General features: G+C 36.3%; 1 protein-coding gene across 3 annotated transcripts in view; it reads left to right on the forward strand.

The window, feature by feature from the left end:
- Positions 1-27,241, forward strand: part of PPM1B (protein phosphatase, Mg2+/Mn2+ dependent 1B) — a 69,511-nt gene extending 42,270 nt beyond the window's left edge. Inside the window, exons 5-7 of one of the 3 annotated variants that reach the window (XM_070429125.1) lie at positions 24-81; positions 26,138-26,182; positions 26,960-27,241. In XM_070429125.1, the coding sequence (XP_070285226.1) occupies positions 24-81; positions 26,138-26,182 (103 nt within the window). In that variant the 3' untranslated portion in view covers positions 26,960-27,241. Of the gene's footprint in view, positions 1-23; positions 82-13,424; positions 14,483-15,299; positions 17,048-26,137; positions 26,183-26,959 lie in introns of those variants that run through there. The other 2 variants (XM_070429126.1, XM_070429124.1) reach the window with 2 other exon arrangements.
- Positions 27,242-27,541: the final 300 nt, after the last annotated feature.

Raw genomic sequence — 27,541 nt, forward strand, 5'->3', positions numbered from 1 at the left:
AAATAAATTGTAATTTTTTTTAGGCGCAATATTATTGAAGCTGTTTATAGTAGGCTGAATCCACATAGAGAAAATGATGGGGTAAGTTTTATTTTATATCTTAAGCATTTAAAATAATTTTATAATGTAAATATTACTAGATATGAGTATATTCACATAATGAAGTCTATAATAAATTACTACTGCTTTTCATTTTAAGGAATCAATTAAAGTTTAAGGAAATGTGTTGAAATGGAAGTAGAGGTAAAGATCTGTATTGCAGATAGGTTTGTTTTCACTTAATGGGTATCAGATACCTTTGTGTTTGAGCTGTACTTACTTTTCCCTGTATGTCTGCCTTTTCTTCTCTTTCTCCCTTAAAGCTTAATTTTGAGACAAAGAATATGCTTTCAAATATCTCCGTTTCTCCTTAAGCAGGCTTCTGCCATTACTAGAAGTTAGTGATAGTAAATGTTATTTTAATGACCAGACCTTCCAGTGCCCCTGTGTGCCTATTTGAATACGTGAGGATAATTTCTTTCTAATCTTATTGTGCTGTGGGTTTATGTGTTGAAGTGAGATAACCATTTTTGTTGTACCTGGCTGTGCCCCCTCAGAGCAAATCTCTTTATCCAATTTACCTTCCTTAGAAATACTAATAAGCTGTCAACTGCTTCTCTGTAGTTCTAGTTCTGTCGTTTTTTAATTTTAGGACTAGTTTATCTTTTTTTTTTTTAATTGCCCTAAACTTTAAAGTTAGTAATTCAAATAAGTATTTTCTCACAGGATTTTTTAAGTTTCTGGACATCTAAAAATTGATTACTGTATAATCTCAATTGCATTGTTTTCCAGGGTTCATTATTGCATAGCAGTATCATGTAATTTATCTTTTCTTAACAGTAAAAGTGTCTTGTCAAGGAAAATTTTACATATTAATAGATTTTATTTCTTAGTCTAGAGCAGCGATTCTGAGTCTTTTGTGGCAATTACCTCAAAATATTAAGAATTATATTAAAGCTGTGAAAACTAATCCTATCCTATCTAATAATAGAGAAACATGGTAATTAACCGTAACTTTGCTACCCTTCCCATTGGCTAATCAGCAAGATATGCAAATTAACTGCCAACCAAGATGGCGGCCGGCAGCCAGGCAGCTAAAGCGAACAGGAGGCTTGCTTGCTCCAGTGATGGAGGAAGCCAAGGTTCCCCACCTGCCGCTGCTGGCCTCTGAGTTGCAGTCTAAGAAACAATGTTGCAATTATAGAAGCTAAACAATCCCCAGAAACCTGCTTTCAGCCGGCCGGCCTCGGAGCTGGAACTGAAACAGTATTTCAGTTATAGAAGCGAAACAAACCCAGATCAGCAGCCGAGGTCTCAGAGCTGGAGCCGAGGCTCAGGGCTAAAGCTGGCTCTCAGTTCCAGTGACAGCCATAGGAGGTAAATAAATCCCAGAAAATAAATAAATAAATAAATAAATAAAGGAGAGGTTGGGAGCTTCAGTCACCTGCCAGCCTGAAAACGGCCCTCAGCCCCTCACCCAGACTGGCCAGGCACCCCAGTGGGGACCCCCACCCTGAAGGGGGTGTGACCAGCTGCAAACAGCCATCATCGCCTCATCCAGGCTGGCCAGGCACCCAAGCGGGAACCCCACCCTGATCCAGGACACCCTTCAGGGCAAACCAGCCGGCCCCCACCCGTGCACCAGGTCTCTGTCCTATATAGTAAAAGGGTAATATGTCTCCCAGCACCGAGATCAGCTGAGCAGCGAGGCCTCACTGCCCCGGTGTCAAGCGGAGCCGCAAGGCCTCCCAGCACTGGGATCAGCGGAGCCGCGAGGCCTCCTGGCCCCTGGAGCAGCGTGACGGGGCAGCGCACAAAGCCCCTGATTGCCCTGCGGCTCTGTGTGTGACGGGGCGGGCCACAACCCCCTGATCCGCCCTGCTCTGTGTGTGACAGGTTGCGGTGCCCCAACTCTCCTATCGGCCCTACTCTGTGCGTGACAGGGGGGAGCTCCCCAACCTCCTGATCGGCCCTGCTCTGTGCGTGACAGGGTATGGAGCCCCAATCCCCCTGATGGGCCCTGCTCTGCATGATGGGGGAGCTCCCCAACTCCCTGATGGGCCCTGCTCTGTGCATCACAGGGGGAAGTGCCCCAACCCCCTGATCGGCCCTGCTCTGTGCGTGACGGGATGGCGCCGCAACCTCTCCATCAACCCTGCCTTGAGTGTGATGGGGCAGTGCCCCAACCCCCCAATCGGCCCTACCCTGAGCGTGACTGGGGGTGGCATCGAAACCTCCCAATCCGCCCTGCTCTGTGCATGACAGGGGCTGGCGCCCCAACTCCCCAATCGGCCCTGCTCTGAGCCCGACCAGGGGCTGCACCTAGGGATTGGGCCTGCCCTCTGCCACCCAGGAGCAGACCTAAGCCAAGAGGTCATTATCTCCCGAGGGGTCCCAGACTGTGAGAGGGCACAAGTGGGACTGAGGGACACCCCCCACCCCCCGCCAGTGCACAAATTTTTGTGCACCAGGCCTCTAGTATGCCTAATAAAAGCCTAATATGCTAAGTGTCCAGTCGTCCGTTCAACCAATCAGAGTATAATATGCTAATGATATACTAAGGCCGTTCAACCCCTTGCTACTACGTGCACTGACCACTAGGAGGCAGACGCTCCAACCATTAGATTAGCTTGCTACTTGGGGTCCGGCTGATCGGGACTGAGCTAGATGGGCCGGACATGCCCTGGAGCCCTCCTGCGGTTCCTCCCAAGCTGGCCAACCTCCTGTGTCCTTTCCTGGCCCTGATTGTGCACCAGTGGGGTCCCTCTGCCTAGTGTGTGCCCTCTTGCAATCCAGGACCCCTTGGGGGATGTCAGAGAGCCGGTTTCAGCCGATCCCGCAGGCCAGGCTGAGGCACCCCACTGGTGCACGAATTTGTGCACCGGCCTTCTAGTTTTAAAATAAAGATATGTCATGTGATACATTAGAGAATTTTAAATCAAATAATTGAAGATAAGGTATTGCCATAACTTAAAAAATGGTGGGAATTGGTAGTGGAGTGAAGAGAGTCTTACCTCTTCAGCTGGATTAGGTTCCACATAGCACCCACCACTGTGGTTAGAAAAAGTAAGCCGTTTAAAGTTAGTTAAGATTCATTTATTAAGTATCCCTGTTTCCCCGTGTATTTGAAATGCAATGTGTAATCTTTTTTATTATTATTATATTTTATTGATTTTTTACAGAGAGGAAGGGAGAAGGAGAGAGTTAGAAACATCAATGAGAGAGAAACATCAATCAGCTGCCTCCTGCACACCCCCTACTGGGGATGTGCCCGCAACCAAGGTACATGCCCTTGACCGGAATCAAACCTGGGACCCTTCAGTCCGCAGGCCTACGCTCTATCCACTGAGCCAAACCAGTTAGGGCGCAATGTGTAATCTTTAAAAAAAAAATTATTTCATTATATCTTGCTGAATTTCTTGGTCCTTCAAAAAATTGGCTGCTTTCTCTCCAAACAAGATTTTTTTAAGTGTTTTATAACCCTAAATTTCTGTTTAATATATATACCGAGGATGACTTTTAAACTTTTTTTAAAAAAGAAGCCGAACCGGTTTGGCTCAATGGATAGAGCGTCGGCCTGCGGACTCAAGGGTCCCAGGTTCGATTCCGGTCAAGGGCATGTACCTTGGTTGCGGGCACATCCCCAGTGGGGGGCGTGCAGGAGGCAGCTGATCGATGTTTCTCTATCATCGATGTTTCTAACTCTCTATCCCTCTCCCTTCTTCTCTGTAAAAAATCAATAAAATATATTTTTAAAAAAAAGAAAATACTTACAGTGACTATAAATAGGCAACATAACCATGAAGGGTGAGGGGAAATGCTCAGGATATAAAACTTGCCCTAAGTATAATTATTATATGACTGTATAAATTAAGGAGTTGTATACTAAATTATCTTTAGATATAAGCTTTCTATTAATGTCAGCAGATAAATTCTGACAAGTCTACCATGTAGTGAGGAGACTGCAAAACATAAGGCATGGTCCCATCCTTGATATGAATGCAGCTTGCAATATAGATATAAACACACAAGTTAAACAATAAAAATGTTTCACATCATTTAGTAAAGAATAAAAAATGACAAAATCGAGAATGTGATTAATTACCACATTGTACAATGATTGTTGGGAAAATAATATTTTCAGAGAAAAGATAGGATTAGAGGAATGATTTGAATAGCAGAAATGAAATGAGGAGGATGGTAGCTCAAGTAGATGTGGGAGCCAAGAACAAAATAGAAACTGTATTTGAAAGAAATGACATGATTTTTTAATGGAATTTAGGATATCAGAAGTATTTTTGGAGAGGGCTTTGGAACTTTATATTTTAAATTGAGGAGCCAGCACCATATATGTTTGGAGCATAAGAGAGAGAGATTCAAAGGAATATCTGGTATTTTAACCTCTTAGGAACACATGCAGCCCTAGCTGGTTTGGCTCAGTGAGTAGAGCGGACTGAAAGGTCCTGGGTTCAATTCTGGACAAGGGCACATGCCCGGGTTGCAGGCTGGATCCCCAGTAGGGGCATGCAGGAGGCAGCCAGCCGGTCAGTGATTCTCTCTCATCATTGATGTTTCTTTCTCTCCCTCTCCCTTCCTCTCTGAAATCCATAAAAATATATTACTAAGAAAAGAAACATGTAGTATTAGGTTAAAACAGTGTTTTTTGACCTTTTTCATCTCATGACACATCTAAACTAATCACAAAAATTCTGCAGCCCACCTGACAATTTTTTTAAAAGGATAATTCTGATTCATTCACACTGGACAGTATTGTTGTGTTGGCTGTTGTCATTTTTTTTATTTAACAATCTAAGGGAAAAGAGATTGGTACCCCTGACTAAATAGTCAGATATTGCATGTTTTCAAAGCTCCATGGCACATCGGTTGGAAATCTCTGGGTTCAAGAGATGCTGGGTGTTAAGTAGTTGTGAAATAATTGCAGAAATCAGATGATAAGTATAAATTCATTATTAGTAGGTAGATATATGGATTAAAGAATTTCCTCTTTAGTATAAAAATTAACTTGCAGCCCAGATTTTTATTTTGGGAAACAATGCTTTATTCTTTCAGAAAATCATGACCTTAGAAAAATGTTGACCCATCATCACAAGTAGCAGAAATGTATTAAAAATGCAAAAGAAACAAAAAAAGAAGAAATTATAGATGTTTAATTAAAATTTTAGCTCTTGAGCTATGATAGCAGTGAATTAGGCATAGATGTGCTCCATAAATGCTTCTCAACAAAGTTAGATCTGTGCCATGTGGAAGATATTGCCAGGAAGTACAGTGTGTCAGGAACCAGTAGTTAATGTGCAGAATAGGAAAGACTAAAGTGTGGTAGAAATTCAAAGGGGATGACAGTTGGGGAACTATTATAAAATTAAGTTTTTAAAAATAACTTGAAAAAGAGAATGCTAATCAGAGTGAATCAAAAATTCATCTAGATTCCTAAAATGTCTATATCAGAGAGAGAATTGTTCTGCTGTAAGTGCCTATATGGAGTACCATTAGAAATAAAGTTCATTAATTTTTCTTATATTAAAAAGAAACTTTTGGTTAATAAATATTTCAAAAAGCTGAGTTGAATATAAGTAACAAGTGAAATCATTAAAATATACTCAGAAAGTTCACTATTATTTCCCCAACTTTAAAAATCAAAATCTATAGAAGAGAGTCTACGGAGGAATTCTTAATCAAGGAGTTCATGATTCCCTGCCAAATTTTTGCAAATGTATTTATGTGTGTATATACATATTCTTTAATGATGATTATGTCTGGGGTTTTCATCAGTTCCTCAAAGGAGTCTGTGACTCTGAAAGAATAATTGCCTATAGGCCCAGAAAAAGTAAAACTACATTTTGGCAATAAGTTGTTCTTATATTAGTTAGGCAGAGCTCTGAGGTCACCCTCCTTTTCTTCTAAAATGCTAGTTTGTGTTTTATGACTAGAATATAAATTCAATGAGATCTGGGACTTCATTTGATTTATTTATTATGATTTTAGTTCCAACACCTACAGCAGTGCCTGACCAAATGGTGAGAACTCAATAAATACTTGTTAAATAAGAAGTAATTTTATTTATTCATTTCTAGTAGTAGTTTGCTAAGCTTACCCTTAAGTCACATATTTAAAAAAATAATTCAAGTTTGCTAATTGGTGTGAGAGTGTATTTTCAGAACATTTTTCATGCAAAAATGTTAGTTCTTCCCTCAAAGAAGACTTATAATGCTTTTGAATTAGTAGACCACTGATTGAGTAGCCATATAAGTTGATGATTTTCCGAGGGTAAAGTGGAAACTTGTACTTACCCAACTCCTACTATGGTGTCAAGCCATAGACATGCATATATGTATATCTATATAATAAAAGCCTAATGACTGTTACGATGTAACGACCAGAACAACTGGTCACTGTGATGTGCACTAACCACCAGGGGCAGAAGCTCAACGCATGAGCTGTCCCTGGTGGTCAGTGCACTCCCACAGCGGGGAGCGCCTCTCAGCCAGAAGCTGAGCTCATAGCTGGCGAGCGCAGCATTGCTAAGGAGCAGCGAGCCAAGCAGTAAGGAGCAAGGGGTCCTGGACTGCAAGAGGTCCCAGGCCAGGCTGAACACCTCCCCTCCCCCTCCCGCCCCCCCCATCCCTCCAATGCATGAATTTCGTGCACCAGGCCTCTAGTATACATATAAAATCATAGGTAATCTCCTCAGCATCGTTCTTATATAGATAAGACTAAGAATTAGATGAAGTAGCTTGCCGAGGTTGCAAAGCTAAGTAAATCATGCGGCCAGATTTTAATCTAAGTCAGAGTAACTCCAAAAACTGTTCTCTTTACACCTTTCATGCTGCCTATCTAAGCTATTTTGATATTTGTCTGTATAACTCTGTGTATCATCCAAGAAAATCATTTCCCATTCTTTTGTGAATCTCATGTTTACTAGTCTTAAGATACTCTGTTTTTGATGAGGAATAATTTATAAAGTTGTTGAAAGTAAGCAGTCCAGCCTGGTTTTTTAATCCATTATTTTTCATTTAAATATACATTTTTATTTTTCCTAATCTGAAAACTTTTTAAGGCATTTGGATTTTTGAGAAAGGAAGGAATGACAGGACAAAAGCCCAATAAATCTCCATATTCTGTTTTCTCATTAAGTTTTATATATAATCTTTTTTTATTTAATTTTAAATTGGTCAGTTACAATTAAGATAGTTGCTTGTTGCATTTTTATATCACAGTTTTAGGACTTTGTGAATACTACTTGTTTGTTTGTTTTTTTTAATATATTTTATTGATTTTTTTTTTACAGAGAGGAAAGGAGAGGGATAGAGAGTTAGAAACATCAATGAGAGAGAAACATCAATCAGTTGCCTTCTGCACACCCCCCACTGGGGATGTGCCCACAATCAAGGTACATGCCCTTGACCGGAATCGAACCAGGGACCCTTGAGTCCGCAGGCGGACACTCTATCCACTGAGCCAAACCGGTTAGGCTGTTTTTGTTTTTTTTTAATTGATATTTACAGGGAGGTAGGGAGAAAGAGAGAGAAGCTTTGATATGAAAGAGAAACAACTATCAGTTGCCTCCCAAATGCTCCCTTTTGGTATATGGATGATGCTCCAACCAACAGTCACCCTGGCCAGGGTGTGAATACTAGTGTTTTATAAATTGTTTCTTGTTTACATTTTCACTGATGAAAGCATTTTTATGGTTCCCAACATAGGACACCCTCCCCCCACCCCCACAGGGAGGCAATTTGATTTTTAAGGGGGGCAATCAAGAATGAGTTATTAACAGTGAATTTTTTGCATTTCTTATGGTTCTAGGAGCCTTACATACAATATATAAATATATATTGTAATATATTTATGCATTCAGTTCTCTATTATATGTTTTGAAACTTTATTTGCTATTTTTTCATATCACTTCATATCATTTTTTTTTTTAACAATTTCTTAGGGATTTCTTCCTCGGTGCTTCAGCTGTCCTTTCATTCTTTTATTTTTCTCTTTCATGGATGCTATGTTCTTTGGAAGCTTGTTTAGACCAAGTTAATGGCTTTTTAGGCTTCCTCCGCGTGAACAGAAGTTCACTTTTTGAATATTAAGAATTATATGTCTCAGGGGAGGCATCAGGATTTTAGAGATGCTTAGGTGGGGCATGGCCAAAAAAAGGTTGGGAACCACTGGAGTAGACCAAATGTATTTGAAAATGCACTAACTATAAATAAATAAGGGAGGGAGGAAGGGAAGGAAAAATGCACTAATTTTATATTCACTGTGTTTTGAGATACGATTTGACATCATTTCTTAGCTGTGTGGTCTTGACCATTTAAGTGACTCTTTCAAATTATTTCAAATTAATTAAATTATACATGATCCTTATAAATAACATCTAATTTATCAGATTCTTCATTTGGTCATTGTATTTCATGAAGTCATATTTGAGAATCTTTAGTTCTAAAATTTATTTTTAGCTGACAAGCAGGGCATAGGACTCCACAAAAAAACTCCATAATAAGTATAGTAGTATTGTTTACTTTTTCTCCATTGTTTTAGCTAATCATTTGAAGAATTTTGCGTATGGCAACTGCATTTTTTTTTAATGCAATTAATAGCTAGTGAAATTTTATTTTTAAAATATGCTTAGATTCCCGTCTCCCTCCCTTTTTTGCTCTATGAGGTATATAGATTCCTATGTCTTACTTGGTGTAAGACAGTATTTTCATAATGAGAGATTTTATTTTTAAGCTGTGTTAGTCTAGATAACAGGTAAAACCTTACAAAACTGAGAGAAAAGTTTTAAATTCCAATCTCCATAATTGCCTTAAATTGATTTTGAAGAATAATTTTAATATTTCATTTAATGTGATTTTCTTGGTTCTCTCATTTTGTAATCTTTGTAATACTTTATAGACTTGAAATGAAATGATTTGTGATCTAGTTTTACAGTCATTTTAACCAGTATTTATTTAGTGTTTATGCAAAACCTATTATTTACCATAATGTATTCAATAAACATTCAGAGGGACATTGATGTTATTTGCACCTGAACACAAAACTGAGCTTTGTTGCTTACTAGTATTGTCACCCTGACAAATAGCTTAAATCTGTCTGAGCCTTAGTTTCTTCAGTTAGTGTTGAAATGCCTATTACTTAGGGTACCCGTGAGGATTAAATGAGATTATGCATTTATAGTTCTTAGCACAAACAATTTTCCTTCTGTAGGTGGTAGTGAGGATGCAGGAAGTAATATGAAATTATATTTAATTCATTGAGTTTACAGTCTAATGGAGAGACTTGTAAACAGTTGCAAGGTGAATTAATTGCTGTAGTAGATGTGTATACATGATGTGCTATGTATGTATGAATTCAGGTAAAGAAAGTGCAGGTAAATAATAGGTTCCTGCCCTGGCCGAGTGGCTCAGTTGGTTAGAGCATCATCCAGTACACCAGGATCACAGGTTCGATTCCCTGTCAGGCACAGCCCAGGTTGTATGTCCATTCCGTCCCCAGTTAAGGTGCGTACAGTGGCAACCGATCGATATTTCTCTCTCACATCAATGTTTCTCTCTCTCTGTCTCTCCCTCTCCCTTCCTTTCTCCTTAGAATCAATGAAAAATATATCCTTGGGTGAGGATTTAAAAAATAATAATAGGTTCCTTTTCTGATATTAATGAAACTCCATGAGAGGGTTATGTAATAGTATTTTGAAGACTCGAATGAAATGACTAAGGAAAGGGTTTCACCCATATATCATCTATCTAATATGATATGGAAATGTAATTTGCTGTAAGATAAAAATGACTTTTAAATGTAGTCAGTAGCTCAAGTTCTTTTCAATTCAGTTGTTCTATGATACCAACCATTATAAACCCGTCCCTACTTAATTTACAGGTTTGGTTTTAGTGTGGTTTTTAAAAAGCAAATCCTCCCCCCCCCCCCCCCCCCCCACTACTACTACAGCAATTCACAGAATTATATATCACCCCAACCCACTGAATCTGGATATAATGGGGTGGAACTTTGGTATCTGTACGATTTTAAAAGCTCCAGAGGTGATTCTTATGTGAATACCAGGGTTGATACTCACTTTCGCTATGTGTAAGTCAACTGCCCAATTGAAGATTTTGTTTCAATGTCCTAGAAGTGTGTGTGTTTTTTTTTTTAAAAAGGGGGAGTTTTTGCTTTGAGGTTTTCGGGAGATGGGGTTGGGGGATTGCCCTTCATTAGAAGTTCTTTGTAATTTACCACTACGTAGAAAATTGCCTTTTGGCAGACCTGACTAAAGACTGATAAAGTTTATGATTAGTAAGCACTTATGGTTCCATCTTAACTTTTCCTGAATAGATTCAAAAGGGAAACTTTATTTAGGAAACATGTTTATTTAGTACAGAAGGAAAGGTAAATATGAAAAATATTAACAGAGAACACATTTTATGTTCTCACCACACAATAAATTTTGCAAATAAAATTATTTTGACAGTTAATATGCTTGATATAAAAATTGGAGAATTTAAAGAAAACAAGAATCTGTAACTTCATTACCCATTATCATTATTTATATAGGGGTGGGCAAAAGTAGGTTTGAATTCAACCACCTCAGGTGGATTTTCAGAGACTATAAGAATGTGTAAATAGTGAAGGCCAGCAATTTGAGCACTTACAAGATAAGTGCACTGTGCCATTCTTTTGAGTTAATAAAGCTATTGTAATAATCAGAACCTCATAATCTTCATGTCTTTTTCCATACAAACAACTGCAAACCTACTTTTGCCCATTCCTGTATATTGTTGTATTTCTTTTCCACCCAGGCAGTTTGTATATGATATTCTAAAATAACAGAAACACAATCATATACACACATAAAACATATGCTATACAGAGTTATCATCTCTTGCTTTTTGCCACATGACACTTTTTATAAAAAGTGTTTAGGTACTCTCATTTTTCTTAAAACATTGTCTTTTATTGTGTGCTTATTAGTGTATTTTTGTCATAGAATTATAGAGTCTTAGTCTCCAAAGATGTTTAAGAATTTGTGCCAGGTCATCTACATTATTAACTATTTTTGTATTTTATTTTTCCAACATTTTATGATGAAAACTTCCAAACCTATAGAAAAGTTGAAATGAGCATGATGAATACCTTCTACCTAGATTCAACAATAGTTAACATTTTACCGTATTTGCTTTATCTCCGTGTGTGTGTGTGTGTGTGTGTGTGTGTGTGTGTTTGTACACTACCTTTTTTTTTTTAATCCTCACTGAGGATATGTTTATTGATTTGAGAGAGAGAGAGACAGAGATTGAAAAACATTGATGTGAGAGAAAAACATCGTTGGGTCCTGGATGCACCCAACCGGGGATTGAACCTATAACCTAAGTATGTGCCCTGACCAGGAACTGAACCCACAACCTTTTGGTGTATGGGATGATGCTCCAATCAACTGAGCCACCTGGCCAGGGCTACTGGTTGTTTTTGTTTGTTTGTGTGGTTTTTTTAACTAAACCTTTGACAGCAAATTGCAGGCATCATAATATGTTACCTCTATTTTGCCATGTACCTCTTAAGAATGTGGACATTTTGCCCTGGCCAGTGTGGCTTAGTTCATTGGGTGTCATCCCATGTTCCAAAAGGTTGCTGGTTCGATTCCCAGTCAGGGCACACACCTGGGTTTTGGGCTTGATCCCTAGTAGGGGCATGCAGGATGCAGCCAATGAATGTTCTCATCATTGATGTTTCCATCTCTCTCTCCCTTCCTCTTTCTCTAAAATCAATTTTTAAAATCTTAAAAAAAAAAAAAAAAAAGCCGAAGCTGGTTTGGCTCAGTGGATAGAGCGTTGGCCTGTAGACTGAAAGGTCCCGGGTTCGATTCCAGTCAAGGGCATGTACCTTGGTTGCGGGCACATCCCCAGTGGGAGATGTGCAGGAGGCAGCTGATCAATGTTTCTCTCTCATCGATGTTTCTAACTCTCTATCTCTCTCCCTTTCTCTCTGCAAAAAATCAATAAAATATATTTAAAAAAATAAAAAATAAAAAAAAAGAATGACATTTTTCTACATGAGCATAATCTTATACTAAGAAAATTAGTAATAAATTTAATATCAAGTCCCAGTTGTCCCTAGAATGACTATCATAGTTATTATTTTGAACCATAGTCTAATCAGGTTATTAAGTTATCATTCAAGCATGTTAACCCTTTGCAGTCCAATGTTATTTTTGGAATTCTAACAGTCTGGTCCAAATTAATTGATGGGATTGAATGTTGAACTTTTTAATGTTCTTAATTGCTCGACGTTGGACCTGCTCCTAGCGCCTGGTCTGTCGAGTCAGCCTCGAGGTTGGACCAAAAAGGGTTAAGCAAGTTTTTAATCAAGACCATACTTTCCCCCCCTTGACACTAAATAAGAATCTGAGCCAGCTTTTTATAGGATGTCCTACATTCAGAATAATGATTGTTTCCTTGTGTTGTCCTTTAACTTGATTCTCTATTCTCTGTTTCCTATAAAATAGTAATTAGTTTTATTAGGTTTATTTTAAATATTTTTGGCAAGAACACAGGACATGGCCCTGTATTCCCTAATTCATCACATCAGGTGGCATATAATGTAAGATTGTCTGGCATTTACTCTTTCAGTTTAACTTTAATTAGCTTGGATGTTAGAGCTTGTTCCGCCAACAAGAATCAGTAGCTGCTATTGTAGAAAGCTGTAGGTTTCCCCAAATTTAATAAAATATAAAAGGATAAGGAGTTAGCTATTCATACCTTATTGTAATGTTTAAAATGATTAGTCTATTTTTACAAATGTTTTATTAAATTCTTTAAAGACAAAAACGCAACTAAAATTTTTATCCATGAAAATTTTAATATTTCTCCAAAATTCGATTTCCTTTTATAAAGTTTAACATTTTTTATCTCCTCTCCTACCTGTCATTTAGCAGAAATCACAGAGAAACTAATGTTCTAATGCCTGCTTTTCTGTCCATTCCTATTGCTTTACACACTAATTTCCCTTTTATACTAAATCATTATAGCCAATTGTGTTTTTAAGTAAGTCACTTTCAGGAAATGCTTGTGTTGCTGTTGAATTCTAATAGTGCAGAGTAAACTTCAGGTTAAACTTCAAATTATAATGTGATATGAGACATAAATTAGTTAATAAATTAGTTAATGGTAATTTGCTAAAAATAACTTGAGATATTTCTATTATAAATTTTTATTATTTGACATAAGTAAGACTTGATACTTATTTAATGAAATGTTCTCGTGCTTACACTATATTACTCATGGCAGAAAAATGAGTGTTTTGCTGTGATGTGTTATGAAATACATGTGATATCCTAGTTTGTCTACTGACACTGGGGTCTTGAATCTTAAAAAAAGGCCTCCGATGATGCAGAGGAGAGTGGATCACAGGGAAAATTGGTGGAAGCTCTCAGGCAAATGAGAATTAATCATAGGGGAAACTACCGACAACTTCTGGAGGAGATGCTGTCTAGTTACAGGCTAGCTAAAGTAGAGGGAGAAGAAAGCCCTGCTGAACCAGCTGCTGCAGCTACTTCCTCGAACAGTGATGCTGGAAACCCAGTGACAATGCAGGAAAGCCATACTGAATCAGGAAGTGATCTTGCTGACTTAGACAGCTGTAATGAAGATGCAGGGACAAACTTGGGTGATGAAAAAGTATGACTTTAATTTGTGGGGATATTTTTGTGATCTTTGATTTGATGGTTTTTACTTAGGAAGTACAATGTGTGCATTTATATAACGATTTTGTTATTTGAATCTTGGTAAACTAGTTTTATTAATATTCATATAGCCTTGTTTTTTAAGAAGGCCTTTGCATACACCTTTATCAGATAGGTTAAAATTGGCTGTTTATATACTTTGAATTTAATAAAATTGTTATTTCATATTGTATGCCAGAAATGAGGCTACCAGTTATTAAAATCAATAAATTCATACTAGATAGGTTTAAAGGTTACTGATTAGCAAGATTACATTATGTTGTGGAAAAACTTGTTAATGTAGAATTTTACTGCCTCACAGTATTTTACATATTAGTATATTCATAGTAATAAATTTGTAATAAATTTGTGTTTTCTTTAGTAATTTTAGTTCTTCAAAGAATGGCAGATGCTGGCCTGTAATTTTTTTTTTTTTCAAGGATGATGATGTGTGTTTTTTGACTTGTTTATATTTTTACATTTCTGTAGTTTTATTTTTAGATGTTCTAAGCTATTGAATATGTGGTTAATTTTCCTTTCTCTGTATTCTTTATGAAAAATAATGTTTGAAAAATCTGTGTATTATAAGTATAGAATTGATTTGTACATTCTGTATAGCCTAACTACACACATACATCAAAATATATGTCAATCAAGTGTTCAGAATGAAATTATAAGTGTTTAAGTCCAAATAAAGCATGTGATATGGAATAATCTATGCATGTTGTACTTTTTTTTAAATTTTTATTTTACAACAGGTTTGATATATTGGAAAAATACCCATTAGAAATTCATTTGTATTTATATAAAGTTGAGAAAGCTATTGGTTTGGCTTTTTCATTAACTAAAAGGAAAATATTTTTGAGAAGTCTTGCTTAAAGAAAATCTAGTCTGTTTCTTATTCCCTTTTTATGGTACACAATATTAATCTTAGGGCAGAATGGATACACATAGACATGTCAGAAAATTGCCATGATGAAGATTGCAAGACTGTCGACTTTGCTATAAGTCTTCATCAGATATTATTAATTGCAAGAATTACAGGGTATTTTAAATAGTGGCAGATATATGAGTTTTGTTTTTGTAAAAATTGATTTTTAAATACAGATAACTATTAGTCACGTGGGAAACTATTTCTTAAAACAATTATTTTGTGAATGTAGATAATTAACTTCATGTTTATATTTATCATGTGTCTAAAGTTGGTTAAGGTATCATAAGTTGAAATTTTGGAATCATCGGAGGTAGCTGATGTTTTGATCTATTTTTCCAATTCTGAAATACATTTAAGTGGTTTAAAAGGAAGGCATTTGGTGGAGAGGGGAGGAAAAAAACAACCAGTTACCTACTATATTGGATAAATCTTTGTGTATACACACAATGTACAATACACACATCTCTCTATAAAAGTATCTTTTCAAACAAAAGAAGGTAATTTGTTCATCTAATTTTGTTTTCTTTTGAAATTCAATCCAACCTGGAAGTGGTATAGGTAAATAATAATAATATTCTTCCTTTTCTTTTCCTGTAGGGTGCTGGAGATCTAGAAGACCCATGGTAGCCTTATAAACTTCTAAAATGCTTTTGATTCTGAAAATTGGGGGAAAAACTTTTAATCACATTTTCTTCAATACAAGGGGAAAATATTCTTGTGGATTCCCAACGTTTTGTGATATGAGCAGAAAATCATTAGCATTTCCCATCATTTGTTCATATTTGTGTTTTCTGATAATTGCCACTTGTAGCATTGCCTGTACTACAGTATTTTTGCCAACCTCAGGCATACTAATTCCATCTGTATTGAACTATTGGTCCTAAAAACCAATGGAGTTATTTCACCACAAGTAATAATTGTGCCTGAGGTGCATGGGAATATAGTTAGCTGTACTTTGAAGATACATTATGTTTTTTTTGTGTTTTTTTAAACAAGACACACAACATATAAGCATGTAAGAGTAAAGAATTGTATGAGATGTTCTTTTTTTCAATTCACCAAGTTGAAAGCCTTTTGCAGGTCTGGCTTAAAATTTCATTTGGGCAATCTACTATAGGGTATATATTTATTAATTGTTATTTAATTTTTTTCGAATTTTACCTGTATTACCAAACTGGGTTCTTCAATAATGTCCAAATTGTAATGTTGCCTGCTTCAAGATAAGTGTATTTGGCAATAATATTATAAACCCTTAAAAATTTTATGCATGTGTCTCCTATATCCTTCAACACACACCAGAAAATCTTTGAAACCAAATGGATTAATTTATGGCTTTTTATAATTTGCTTAGACATCTCACTGCTGCAAATTTTTTAAATGATGAGATTTGCTTTTATAATGTAAATTGTGATTTTTGTTTTACATGTGGGTTTCTATAGTTTTAATTTTTCAGCTTTTAAGATACAAAAAGTTTTGTGTAATTTGGTATAAATTTTAATTGTTTACGTTATTTTAAAAGCTCAGAATATCACATTGAAATGACTATAAATACATTTAAAATTATCTATTTTAGAACTAAGGAAATATTACAGAGATATTTTCATGGGTTCAGTAACCTTTCATTTTATAACATTGGGCACGGTACAGAGTGGCTGTCACATAAGGTACTTGAAGATTATTCATTTAATTCTATTTTTACAATAACCTTGAATTCTTGAATTCTTTTTGAGTTTTGCATGTATCCAATTAATGCTGAACATGAAGAGTGAAATATTTATCTAAAAGCTATTGGGGTAGGAGAAGCAATGAATGTATCCATTTGTACATGGTTTACATGTTGTGGATGCTTTGTAAACACTTTCCTGTATGTTTAAATTGTGTTTCAGCGGGATGTAATTGCCTTTGTGTGTAGTTAAAATGAGTCATCATCTGGTCCTGTGTGCAGTGGAATTCATGGTATTTTCTGTAACATTTCCCTGAAGCTGTTTCTGGAGAGCCACACATTTGAATACAGACAGCTTCCTTGATCATTCGATTTATTGTGCACCTGATTTTTGGCCTAAAAGAATTATTGCCACAATATATTTTATTTATTCTTTAGATTTTAGCCTTGTAAGTTAAAGTGCTTTACATGATGATGTTAAAAGCTATTTGTCCCTTTACTGGGTTTAAGGGTTGTTAAAAGATAGGGAATGAAGAATGCAAAAAATGGTTTATTGTTCAACTGTCCACTCTGATCCAATCCTGTACTGACAGTACCTTTCCAGTATGATATTGTGATGTTTCATACAATGCAGTGAACATAACCAACTTGTTACCTAAATAAAGAATTGATAAAAACAGTGTGACATATTACTACTTGGTATGATTTTTAAAAATAAAAGTCCAGTTTTGAATGTTATTTTAAACATTTTATATAGTTAGAATATTGTGAAATGTTTCATACAGAACTGTGTAGTTAAATTTTAATTCCAGGAAAGAATTAACTAAACTATATAAGACAATACTAATTAAACCCTTCTCCACTTCCAAACATTTTTTATTACCACTTTAACCTTTCTCTGGGAGTTTAATGGCCCTTGAAATACAAATAATGTGTGAGTTAGCAAAAAACTCGTGTTTACTAATATGAATATCCTAGTCCCACTGTTCTCGAACATTTATATTCTTAAAGGTTGAGGCTCCCAAAGAACTTTTGCTTTTGAGGGTTATATCTATTGATATTTATTGTATTAAAAAAAACAACACCATTACCTGTTAACATAAAGAGCATTGTTTTATAAAAAGATTATTTTCCAAAACTAAAGAGCATTGGCTTTCGTTTTGTAAATCGGATGGGTTCTCATATCTGCTTTTGCATTCAATCTGTTGTAATGTGGTGCTTTGAAGTGTATGAAAAGATCTGGCTTCACACACATATGTATTTGGAAGAGTATTTCAATAGTTTCAGATAATTGTGGGTACTCCTCTTTGTTACATTACCAAAACTTCAGAACTGGTAGTTTCTTGAAAGTTAGTTGCAATGTGAAATCTGAAACTATTCAACTTTGTACTGTTCTGTTACATTAAAATTTGTTTGACCTATCTTGCAGTTTGAACGGATCTACTTTTGCATGACTTAATAACCTACATTGGTCATTTGTAAAATACTGGTTTGTTGAATTATGCCTTTAAAAAAAAAATCTTTATTGTTGGGGGTATTACAGGCCCCCCCTCCCCCCCATTGCTTCCCTGCACCAGTTTTTGCCCAAACATAGGTAATACATATGTGCATGTAAATCTTTGGCTAATCTCTTCCTGTCCCTTCTCTGCCCTTCCCTCTGAGATCTGCCCTTCCCTCTGAGATTCATCAGACTGTTCCATGTTTCCATGCCTCTGATTCTATTTTATTCACCAGTTTATTTTGTTCATTAGATTTCCCATTTGTTTTGATTTGTAGATTCAGTTGTTGATAGATATTTATTGCTATTTTAATGTTCGTATATTTTATCTTTTCTTCCTCCTCCTCTTCTTTCTCTTCAAGAATATCCTTCAACATTTCATGTAATACTGGTTTGGTAGTGATTAGCTCCTTTAGCTTTTTGTCTGTGAAGCTCTTTGTCTGACCTTCAGTTCTAATTGAGAGCTTTGCTGGGTACAGTAGTCTTGGTTGTAGGTACTTGCTATTCATCACTGAATATTTCTTGCTATTCCCTTCTGGCCTGCAAAGTTTCTGTTGGGAAATCAGCTGACAGTTGTATGGGTGCTCCTTTGTAGGTAATTAACTGCTTTTCTCTTGCTGCTTTTAAGATTCTCTCTTTATCTTTAGCATTTGGATTTTAATTATGATGTGTCTTGATGTGGGCCTCTTTGGGTTCCTCTTGTTTGGGACTCTACTTCCTGTGCTTATAAGTCTATTTCTTTCACCGGGTAGGGGAAGTTTTCTGTCATTATTTCTTCAAATAGGTTTTTAATATCTTGCTCTGTCTCTTCTCCTTCTGGTACTCCCATAATGTGAATATTGGTACGTTTGAAGTTGTCCAAGAGGCTCCTTACACCATCTTCATTTTTTAAATGTTTTTATTTTTAGAGAAAGAGGAAGGAAGAGAAATAGAGACATAGAAACATGGATGAGATAGAAACATATCAATCAGCTGCCTCCTGCACTCCCCCTACTGGGGATGGATCCCACAACCCTAACATATGCCCTGACTGGGAATCAAACCCCCAGTAACAAACTGGTAACCTCTTGGTTCAAGGGTCGCCGATCAACCACTGAGCTAATCCAGTTGGACTCTTAATATTTTTTGGATTCCTTTTTCTTTTTTGCTCTTCTGATTGGGTGTTTTTTGCTTCCTCATATTCCAAATCATTGATTTGATTCTTGGAATTCTCTACAGTTGAATCCCTGTAAATTATTATTTCAGTTAGTGTATGCTTAATTTCTGACTGATCCTTTTTCATGTCTTTGACATTCTCACTAATATTTTTAAATGTCTCACTAGTCCCTTGAATCTCTCATTAATCCTTGAGTAACCTCATAACCATGGTTTTGGATTCTGTATCCCGTAGTTTGCTTGCTTTCATTTCTTTCATTTGTAACATATTTCTTTGTTTCTGCATTTTGGCTGCTTCTCTGCTTTCTATATATTAGTGTTGCTGTGTCTCCTGGCCTTGTGTAGTAGGTGTCCTGTAGGGCCCAGTGGCTCAGCCTCTCCAGTCACCTGAGCTGGGCACTCTAGGTGCACCCCTGTCTGGTCTGTGTGCACAGTCTTGTAGTTAACCCTTAACTGTTGTTGGCATCACTGGGAGGAATTGACCTCAAGGCCAATTGGCTGTGAGGACCAGCTGTGACTACAGTGGAAGAGCATCTGTGCAGAAGACCCCCTATGGAGCAAGACTTGCTTCAGTGGTTTTTTGTTTGGTGCTGAGTTTGCCCCTTGAGTGTGGGCATGTGGGTGTGTAGAGTTGTAATCCTGTGTGATCTAAAGCTGTCAAAGGGTGCACTGGCTCTGGGGCCACCCGGCAGGAGCATCAGAGAGATCTTAAGATGGCTGCTACTTGTATTGGGCTTGTGAAGTGCCCAGGCGAGACCTAGCTGTGAAGCAAAGCATGCTAGTGCTGGGTTTTGGACCTTTTATTGATAGGTTTGGGGCACGCTGATGTTTGAGAAAATTTAGCAAAGTCTGAAGCCCGAACTAGCACAGGCCATTCATATAGAAAAGCTGCTACAAACAGCTTGGGTGGGACTGCAGATTGGATAGGGCAGAGTCTCAGGGAATCACCAGGGTGGAGCAAACTGTGCTCTAGGCTGATGGAGACTCAGATATGGTGTCAGCTCTGCAAAGGTGAAGTCCCAGCATTGGAACAGGGACCCCTGTCTGGAAAAAAGCCACTCCCGAGTTCCTAACCCAATGCCAGACAATGCAGTACCTCCCCATATGTCCTTGGGTCCCCTGAAGCTGCCAGACACTGGAGTTCTGAGGGATTGAGTCCGAGTAAGTTTGTGTGCTGGCCCTTTAAGAGGAACACCTAGGTCTCAAGCAGCTTCTGTATCACTCAGCTACAATTTCCATTGGTTTTTAGAAGGACTTCTCTTCCCAGCTCTGGAACCCTGGGCTGGGGGTCTGGTGTGGGGCTGGGACCCCTTGCTTCTCACTGGGGTTGCGGGGAGGAGGGTTCTGTAGCTGAGAAATCCCTCCCGATGAAAAAAAACAATATGATGAAAAGGAGTGTCAGACCAGTCCATTCAGTGCCTCCACCCCTCCTACCAGTCTCATGCTTTCTTCTTTGCTTCTCTAGTTGTAGAACTTCTATTCAGCTTGCTTTCAGCCAGTTCTTAATGATGGTTATATTTTAGTTGTAATTTTGATGTGGTTGTAGGAGGTGGAGAGTAGAGGCATTTACCTACACCACCATTTTGGTTCTCCCCCCAATTCTTTAGAATAGCAACATGTTATTATGCAGTGTTTAAAATTTTTTTGTTAATATAACTGATCTCATCAGAAAAAAGTGTTGGGACGCTGCCAAGCTCGTGGTGGTGGATACAGATTTTTCAAAAACTCTAATTTTCATTTGAAAGGGAATTTTAGTATTGGCAACAAATATTGTCAGTTTTTTTCCCTAAGTGACAGGCTTATTCATTTTAGAAAGTGTCTGTTGAATAACCATACTCTGTCATTCAAGTAAAACTTGTGTTCTGTAAAAAGTGGCTGGTTCTGTACATCTTGAATAGTAGCATGAAAAAACCATCACCCTTCAGCATGTTATAGAAACAGTACTCCTTTTCATCATATGTGCTATTAAAAAGATGTATACTCAAGGGTAGAGTTGTAACAAAACTAACTTTTAGTGCTTAATCAGGACATTGTTAACTGAAACTGACTTATTTCCCCCTTTTTTCTTTGTGAGTATAGCAGTGAAGGTACAGTAATGACTAATTTGTTTGGTGCTACTGTTCTTATTTGTTCTCAGGTGTCTGCAGTTTTACCCACCATTTCTTTTGCACAATCAGTGCAAGTGTCAGTATAAATAGATAAATACATTAATTAATTAATTAATTAATTAATCAATTAATTTAGCCTAGGCCGGTGTGTCTTGGTTGGTTGGATCATTGTCCTGTACACTGGAAGGTGTCGGGGCACATACCCAGATTTTGGGTTTGATTCCTGGTGCATGAAGGGAACAACCAATGAATGTTTCTCACATTGATGTTTCTTTCTCTCCCTCTCTCTAAAAAATTCAATAAAAATAGTATTTAGTGCCCTGACTGATTTGGCTTAGTGGATAGAGCTTCGGCCTGCGGACTCAAGGGTCTCAGGTTCGATTCCGGTCAAGGGCATGTACCTTGGTTTCGGGCACATACCCACTAGAGAGTGTGCAGGAGGCAGCTGATCGATGTTTCTCTCTCATTGATGTTTCTAACTCTCTGTCTCTCTCCATTCCTCTCTGTAAAAAATCAATAAAATATATATAAAAAATAGTATTTAGTATTGTTAAGAAATTAGTTTTGATTTCATGGACCTCCTTAAAAGGTTCCCTGGGACCCCAGATTTTTAGAATTGCTCCCCTCATCCCTTTGGAGACAGTCTGTTCATTTATTTGAAACATCACAGTATAATAGTAAATGTTAAAACATACAGATGTGACAAAATCTACTTGGTGGTATGTGTGGGGCAGTGGTGGTTACTATTACACTCAAACGTAGAAAGCAAGATAAAGAAGGTCTAATCTTTAGTATTGTACCTTTTCTTTCAAAATATTTCTTTGATGGGTTTCAACTGAGAAAATTTATGATTTAAGGTTAACAGTTTTATATGGCATATATTCAGATCATTTTAATCTTTTTAGATATCTTCAGTTATTGTAGATTTGTGTTATTAAAAAGGCCTCCTAATTGAATTTTTAAATCCATGTCTTAAAATCATTTTACTATGGCTGAGATATCACATCAGGTCAGCCATAGTAAGACAGGACTTTTTAAGTGACAATTAAGTGGATCAGGGCTTTATGCTGAAGGTTTTGGTTTTGTTTGGTTAGGTTCTTCAGTTATAACACAATGCTTATTACTTGAGGTTTTGCTTTTAAATGTTTTTGGATAGCCAGAAGTCACTATAATTCTCATTTCACCTTGTCAGTTTTATTTTCAGAGTCTGTGATTCAATTGAGTTTTGATCTATTTATGGTGCTGTCAGGTTCTCTCCAACCAGCTAACTAGACACTTAGTCCTCATAGTAAACCATAACAAAATTTAAAACTAAGATGAAGGTTGCCAATATAGAAACAAAATATCAACATACCTATCTTTGGACTTCTTTATTATCTAATATAGCAAATATTGAAATGTCAAGTTGCATATTTGAGGTTTATTTTGGAAATAATATCTCTTTTTGAAGGAAAAACAGAATCTAAGTAGCAAATGCTTCCAAGTTTCTTTACATTTAGCTTATTAATATAAGTACAGTTTATCTGGCAAACACTTAACTATATATATATTATTTGCCACTCAGATGTAACTGACAGCTCTGCTCTTATAATTCAGGCATGGGGGTTCATAATCTTGGTGTTAGGAGGTTACTTATTAGTTCTATCTCTTTCATATCCACTACTCCAATGGAGCACAAAAGAATTGTAACTTTTATATATGGGTAGAAGCAAAGGTTTGGTACATTTTTTTCTTCACTAATAACCCTATATAAATTGGCAACAGTAATTAGTGATTTAAGTCTGCACTACAAATATGTTCTTATATTCTTCCCATATAATATCTACTTATAAGAAAATACTTGGGCATGTATTTGAAGTGAAGAGGACTGGTACAATCCAAGAATTCCTCTAATATATGGGTCTGACACCTCATTTCCTCTCTTGGGTTTGCACTTGCTTTTACTTGTGCTTTATTTAGAGGGCCCTGGATTTATTTTCATGAGATTTTGCCTATGAATAAGCATTTTTAAAGTAAATTGATATAGAGTTTATTTTAAATACTTCTATTTAATATTTGCTATTAAAATTAATCTTAGGCAAGACTGCTTGTAATTATTGTAACACTTTGAAACTATTAAAGTACACTCCCAAATTGAAAATGACTAGATTTTATTCCTGGAGTTACAGGTTCTGTAGGAAGCTACAAAAGTTTTTATGAAGAGCCTAATTTTAAAATGATGTGTATTCAAAATAAACTAATAGTTTTAAGCATTTTCAGGACGTTCAAACGCTTCCTAAAATGATATCCTTTCCAGAGGAAATTACTAGGGTTCCTCGCTCTCAACTTCCAGAGCAGTTCTACTTTTGTGTGTTAATTTGTTGGGATTCCAGTTAAAATTTCATTTGAATAAAGGTTCTTTGACTTTGAAAAGTTTGAAAGCCACTAGGCTCAGAGAGTATAAATATGACTAGACAAATGAAACGACAATTATGTTACTCTTTTACAAGAAAGGAAATAGCAGTTATACTGGGCTGTGAGGGATATTTGCAGGTTTGTTTGTTTTTTTTTAAATATATTTTTTATTGATTTTTTACAGAGAGGAAGGGAGAGTGATAGAGAGTTAGAAACATCGATGAGAGAGAAACATCGATCAGCTGCCTCCTGCACATCTCCTACTGGGGATGTGCCCGCAGCCCAGGTATATGCCCTTGACCGGAATCGAACCCGGGACCTTTCAGTCCACAGGCCGACGCTCTATCCACCGAGCCAAACCAGTTTCGGCTGCAGGTTTTTATTTGGTGATTTACCCAAGTATTGAGATATTTTGTTACATAGGGTGTCCCAAAAAAATGTATACACACTTTGAATGATTATAAAGTCATGTTTATTAACATACAGTTCACTTTCAAAATTTAAAAGAATCTCCAGAAATGAATAATTTTCTTTTTGTCCGCGCCTGTTTTGAAACCGATGACCATTCTGGTCCAGGCACTGCTGATAATTCGAAGCAATGGAATTGCAAACATCAAGAATCATTTTGTTTGGTATTTGTGCGCCCTCAACTTGTCAACTGTTGCCAGTTTTTAACTGTAAAATAAATTGTATGTATTCCCATAAAAAGATCTAGTTGATAAATTTTCTTTGTTCAAAGCTTAGTCTGGCTTCATCCATTACTTCAAATCAGTTAAATCTGAAAAGGATGAATATTCCCCCAAAATGTATAAACACTTGGAATAATTATAAAAGCAGTGTTTGTACTTCAACTGAGTTTTATAACTTCCGGTAGCATTTTAGGATGTGTCTCATCATAGCGATGTTTCTCTCTTTCCACACCCTCTCCCCTACCTTCCACTCTCTCTAGAAAGCAATGGAAAAAATATCCTCAGGTGAGGATTAAGAACTAAACAACAAATTTAAAAAACCAGTTTTTTTCTGGGGTGCTTAGTAAAATGGAGAGGCGGCCTGGCTTTGCTTCCTTAGGCAGTGAGCCATCTTCAGTACTTGGAAAACAGAATGCTGAAACAAACAGCAAGTTCCAAGTGTATGTCGTTTATGTGAAAGCTTAAATCTCCAAAACTTATTCCAAAATGCATCTCCCCCACCTCCACATTTTAACATCTTTGAAATTGAGAAGCATCTTAGGCCACTGGCTAGGCAGCTGTCCTGGCACAGTAGCACCAAAGTAGTCACAGCTATCCACATTTCAATTCCATAATTGGTTTTTGTATGCTGTTGGAATTGTGTTAAGTTTAAATGCTGTTTAGAATGTCTTCAAAATGATTACATAAGATTTAACATAGAAGCAAAGTTTTGTATAAGCAAAATCCAGAAACAAGATTTTAGTTAATCTGCCTTAAAATGTATTATAAGTGTAAGATAATCCTGTGTTATTAAAGTATTTGTTTCATAGTTTAATTGGAAGCATTTTTCTTAGTTACATATAAAAACTGGAATCTTAGAGCTAATGGTATATAATGTATAATATGTAGATACATAATTGTATAAAACATACTTGGGAATAATGCATAATAATTTAGGACAGTACTTCTTCAGAAGCATTGGGAAGTGTGAGGTTTTTATTTTCTTCCTTCTCCCTGAAAATTACAGATAGCAAAATGCTAACATTAAATCTGGGTAATAGGTAAGGGTATCATTATATTCTGGATGCTTGAATTTTTTATAAAAATTAAATATAGAAACTAATTAAATTAGTGGTCCTGAGTTGCCTTTCAAGAAGAAGGTACCATTTTGTAATCCCAACAGTATACAAAAATGTTCATGTTTTCTGCTTTCTTGTCAGTCTGGGTAAAAATAAATTATGATGTTTTGATTTAATTTTCAATTATTTGATTACCAGTGAGATTGAACATTTTCTCTAACAACATGTCTTTTATTAAAGCTTGTTTACATATGTTGCTTATTTTCCATAAACACATTTATCATTTTTTCTTATTGATTTGTGGGAACTCTTTATATATTTAGGAAATTAACCAATATTATCATCATTCTATCACATGTCATGAATTATTCTCAATTCACCACTTCCCTTTTAATTTTTTTTAAATAAGGATGTTGAGAGATGAGACTAAGAACAAAGCTGTCTAATAATCTAAAATGACATAATTTCTGGAAAACTGTAATTTCAATAGCATAGGTTACCCCTACTCCAAATTTTTTATTATGCTACTCTGTTTCAGTGCTTTTTCTTACACAATAATGTTTTGTTTCTATGTCAACTTTTCCTACAGGCAGAGTAAAGGCTTGCTATACTCAGAGGTGCTAGAGGGCTAAGATGCTCTCTCTGATCTGAAAAGTATTGGGTAGCTCTCTTTAGTAAAAAATATTGCCTTTTCTCCATATACCGTTTTAAGTCAAATATAGTAGGATTTATTTTTTTTGCGTCTTTTTAAAAATTGAAAAAAATTTACAGCAAACTGCAAAGATCTTCACTGTTCAAGTTGATAAGTTTTGAGAAGTGTCTTAGTTTTTACATTCAAAATATTTAGAATTTTATCCTTTTCTTTAACAGTTTCAAACTACAATTGTATACTTAGATGATCTTTTAACATTCTGAGTAAGTAAATATTTACATGTTTTATTTTATGACTTTGGCCTTTTAAAATTATGTATATAATACAAAAGGAACTCATTTTGGGTTTTGCTAAAGGGCAAAAATCTAATGTAATATTTTCTATTATCCCTTTATACCAGCTAATACGTAAGCTGGTATTGGCTCATTTCTTTGAAAATGCCCTTTTACTATAGGGCATTTTCTTGTATGCTAGTATGCTTGAATGTTTATGAGCTTTCTACTTCTTAGCTTTGTATATTTTATTATCTAGTAAAGAAATTTTCCCTTACTAGTCTATTTCAACAAATATTGAATATTTATTATTCCAGATAAACTTTTGAATAACTTGGCCAAGATTTTCTTACCAAATAAAAATCCTGTGAATGTGGAATTGTTATAAGTGTAAATTAATATGGGGGTCATTCGTGTTTTTAGCAGAGATCCATTCCAGGAAAATGCTACATCTTTCTATTTGTATGAGTATTTCTTTAATGGCCCTAGTGATGTTGTGTAGTTTTCGTCCTATGTTCTACACATTTATTAAGTTAATTCCTTATTATTTTATATTTATTACTGTTATGAATGAATCATTTACCCCCAATACGTTTTTTAATCTTTTTTGTTGAGAGTCTTGCAGAAGTCCCCCCTTTGTTCCCCCATTGCCCCCCTCCACCCCTTTGGATATATCCCCCAATACATTTTAAATTCATATCTTCTTAATAGACAAGTGCCTTAATTGCTGACAAAAACAAAAGTTTCAATTTCTATCATTCCCACCAGATGGCAGTCTTGGACACATCCATTTGTTAAACCTGCTGAGAGCTCTGAAGACAAGAAAGGCAAAGTGGCTGGCAGACCTTCCAAGCCTCTAAAAGTACAAGGACAAAAAGGTTTTTCATAAGCCTGAAAGAAAAATGAACTCAACATTATGTAATTATAGTGTTTCTGCTGCTACTAACCATTACTCTTATAACCCATTAGTGGGGGCAGAGAAGAACTGTCATTGTGCCCTTAAGTATCATATTTTTCTCTGCCCATGGAATAAACACCTGTGGCTTCTTGGCAGTGCTTCTGGTTTTATTCCAGGGACGCTCATAGTTAAAGGCAGGCTTTAATCTGACATTATTGTTTCTCTTCTCCAAAAAGCACCATTTAAATGAGAAGTTACAGGATTTCTAAGTGTACAGTGGGGCCTTGACTTACGAGTGTCCCGACTAACGAGTTTTTCGAGATACGAGCCAGCTTCAGATACCCCACCGCTAGTTGGCGCAGCGAACGTCACAGTGAACACCACAACATCAGCCCAGCATTCAATTCATTGTAATGGTGAAAATTGATTTGACATACGAGTAATTTGAGTTA

The sequence above is a fragment of the Myotis yumanensis genome, unplaced genomic scaffold (assembly GCF_028538775.1).
Source record: "Myotis yumanensis isolate MYYU_CA2020_CCGP unplaced genomic scaffold, mMyoYum1.0.hap1 SCAF_11, whole genome shotgun sequence".
Classification (NCBI taxonomy): domain Eukaryota; kingdom Metazoa; phylum Chordata; class Mammalia; order Chiroptera; family Vespertilionidae; genus Myotis; species Myotis yumanensis.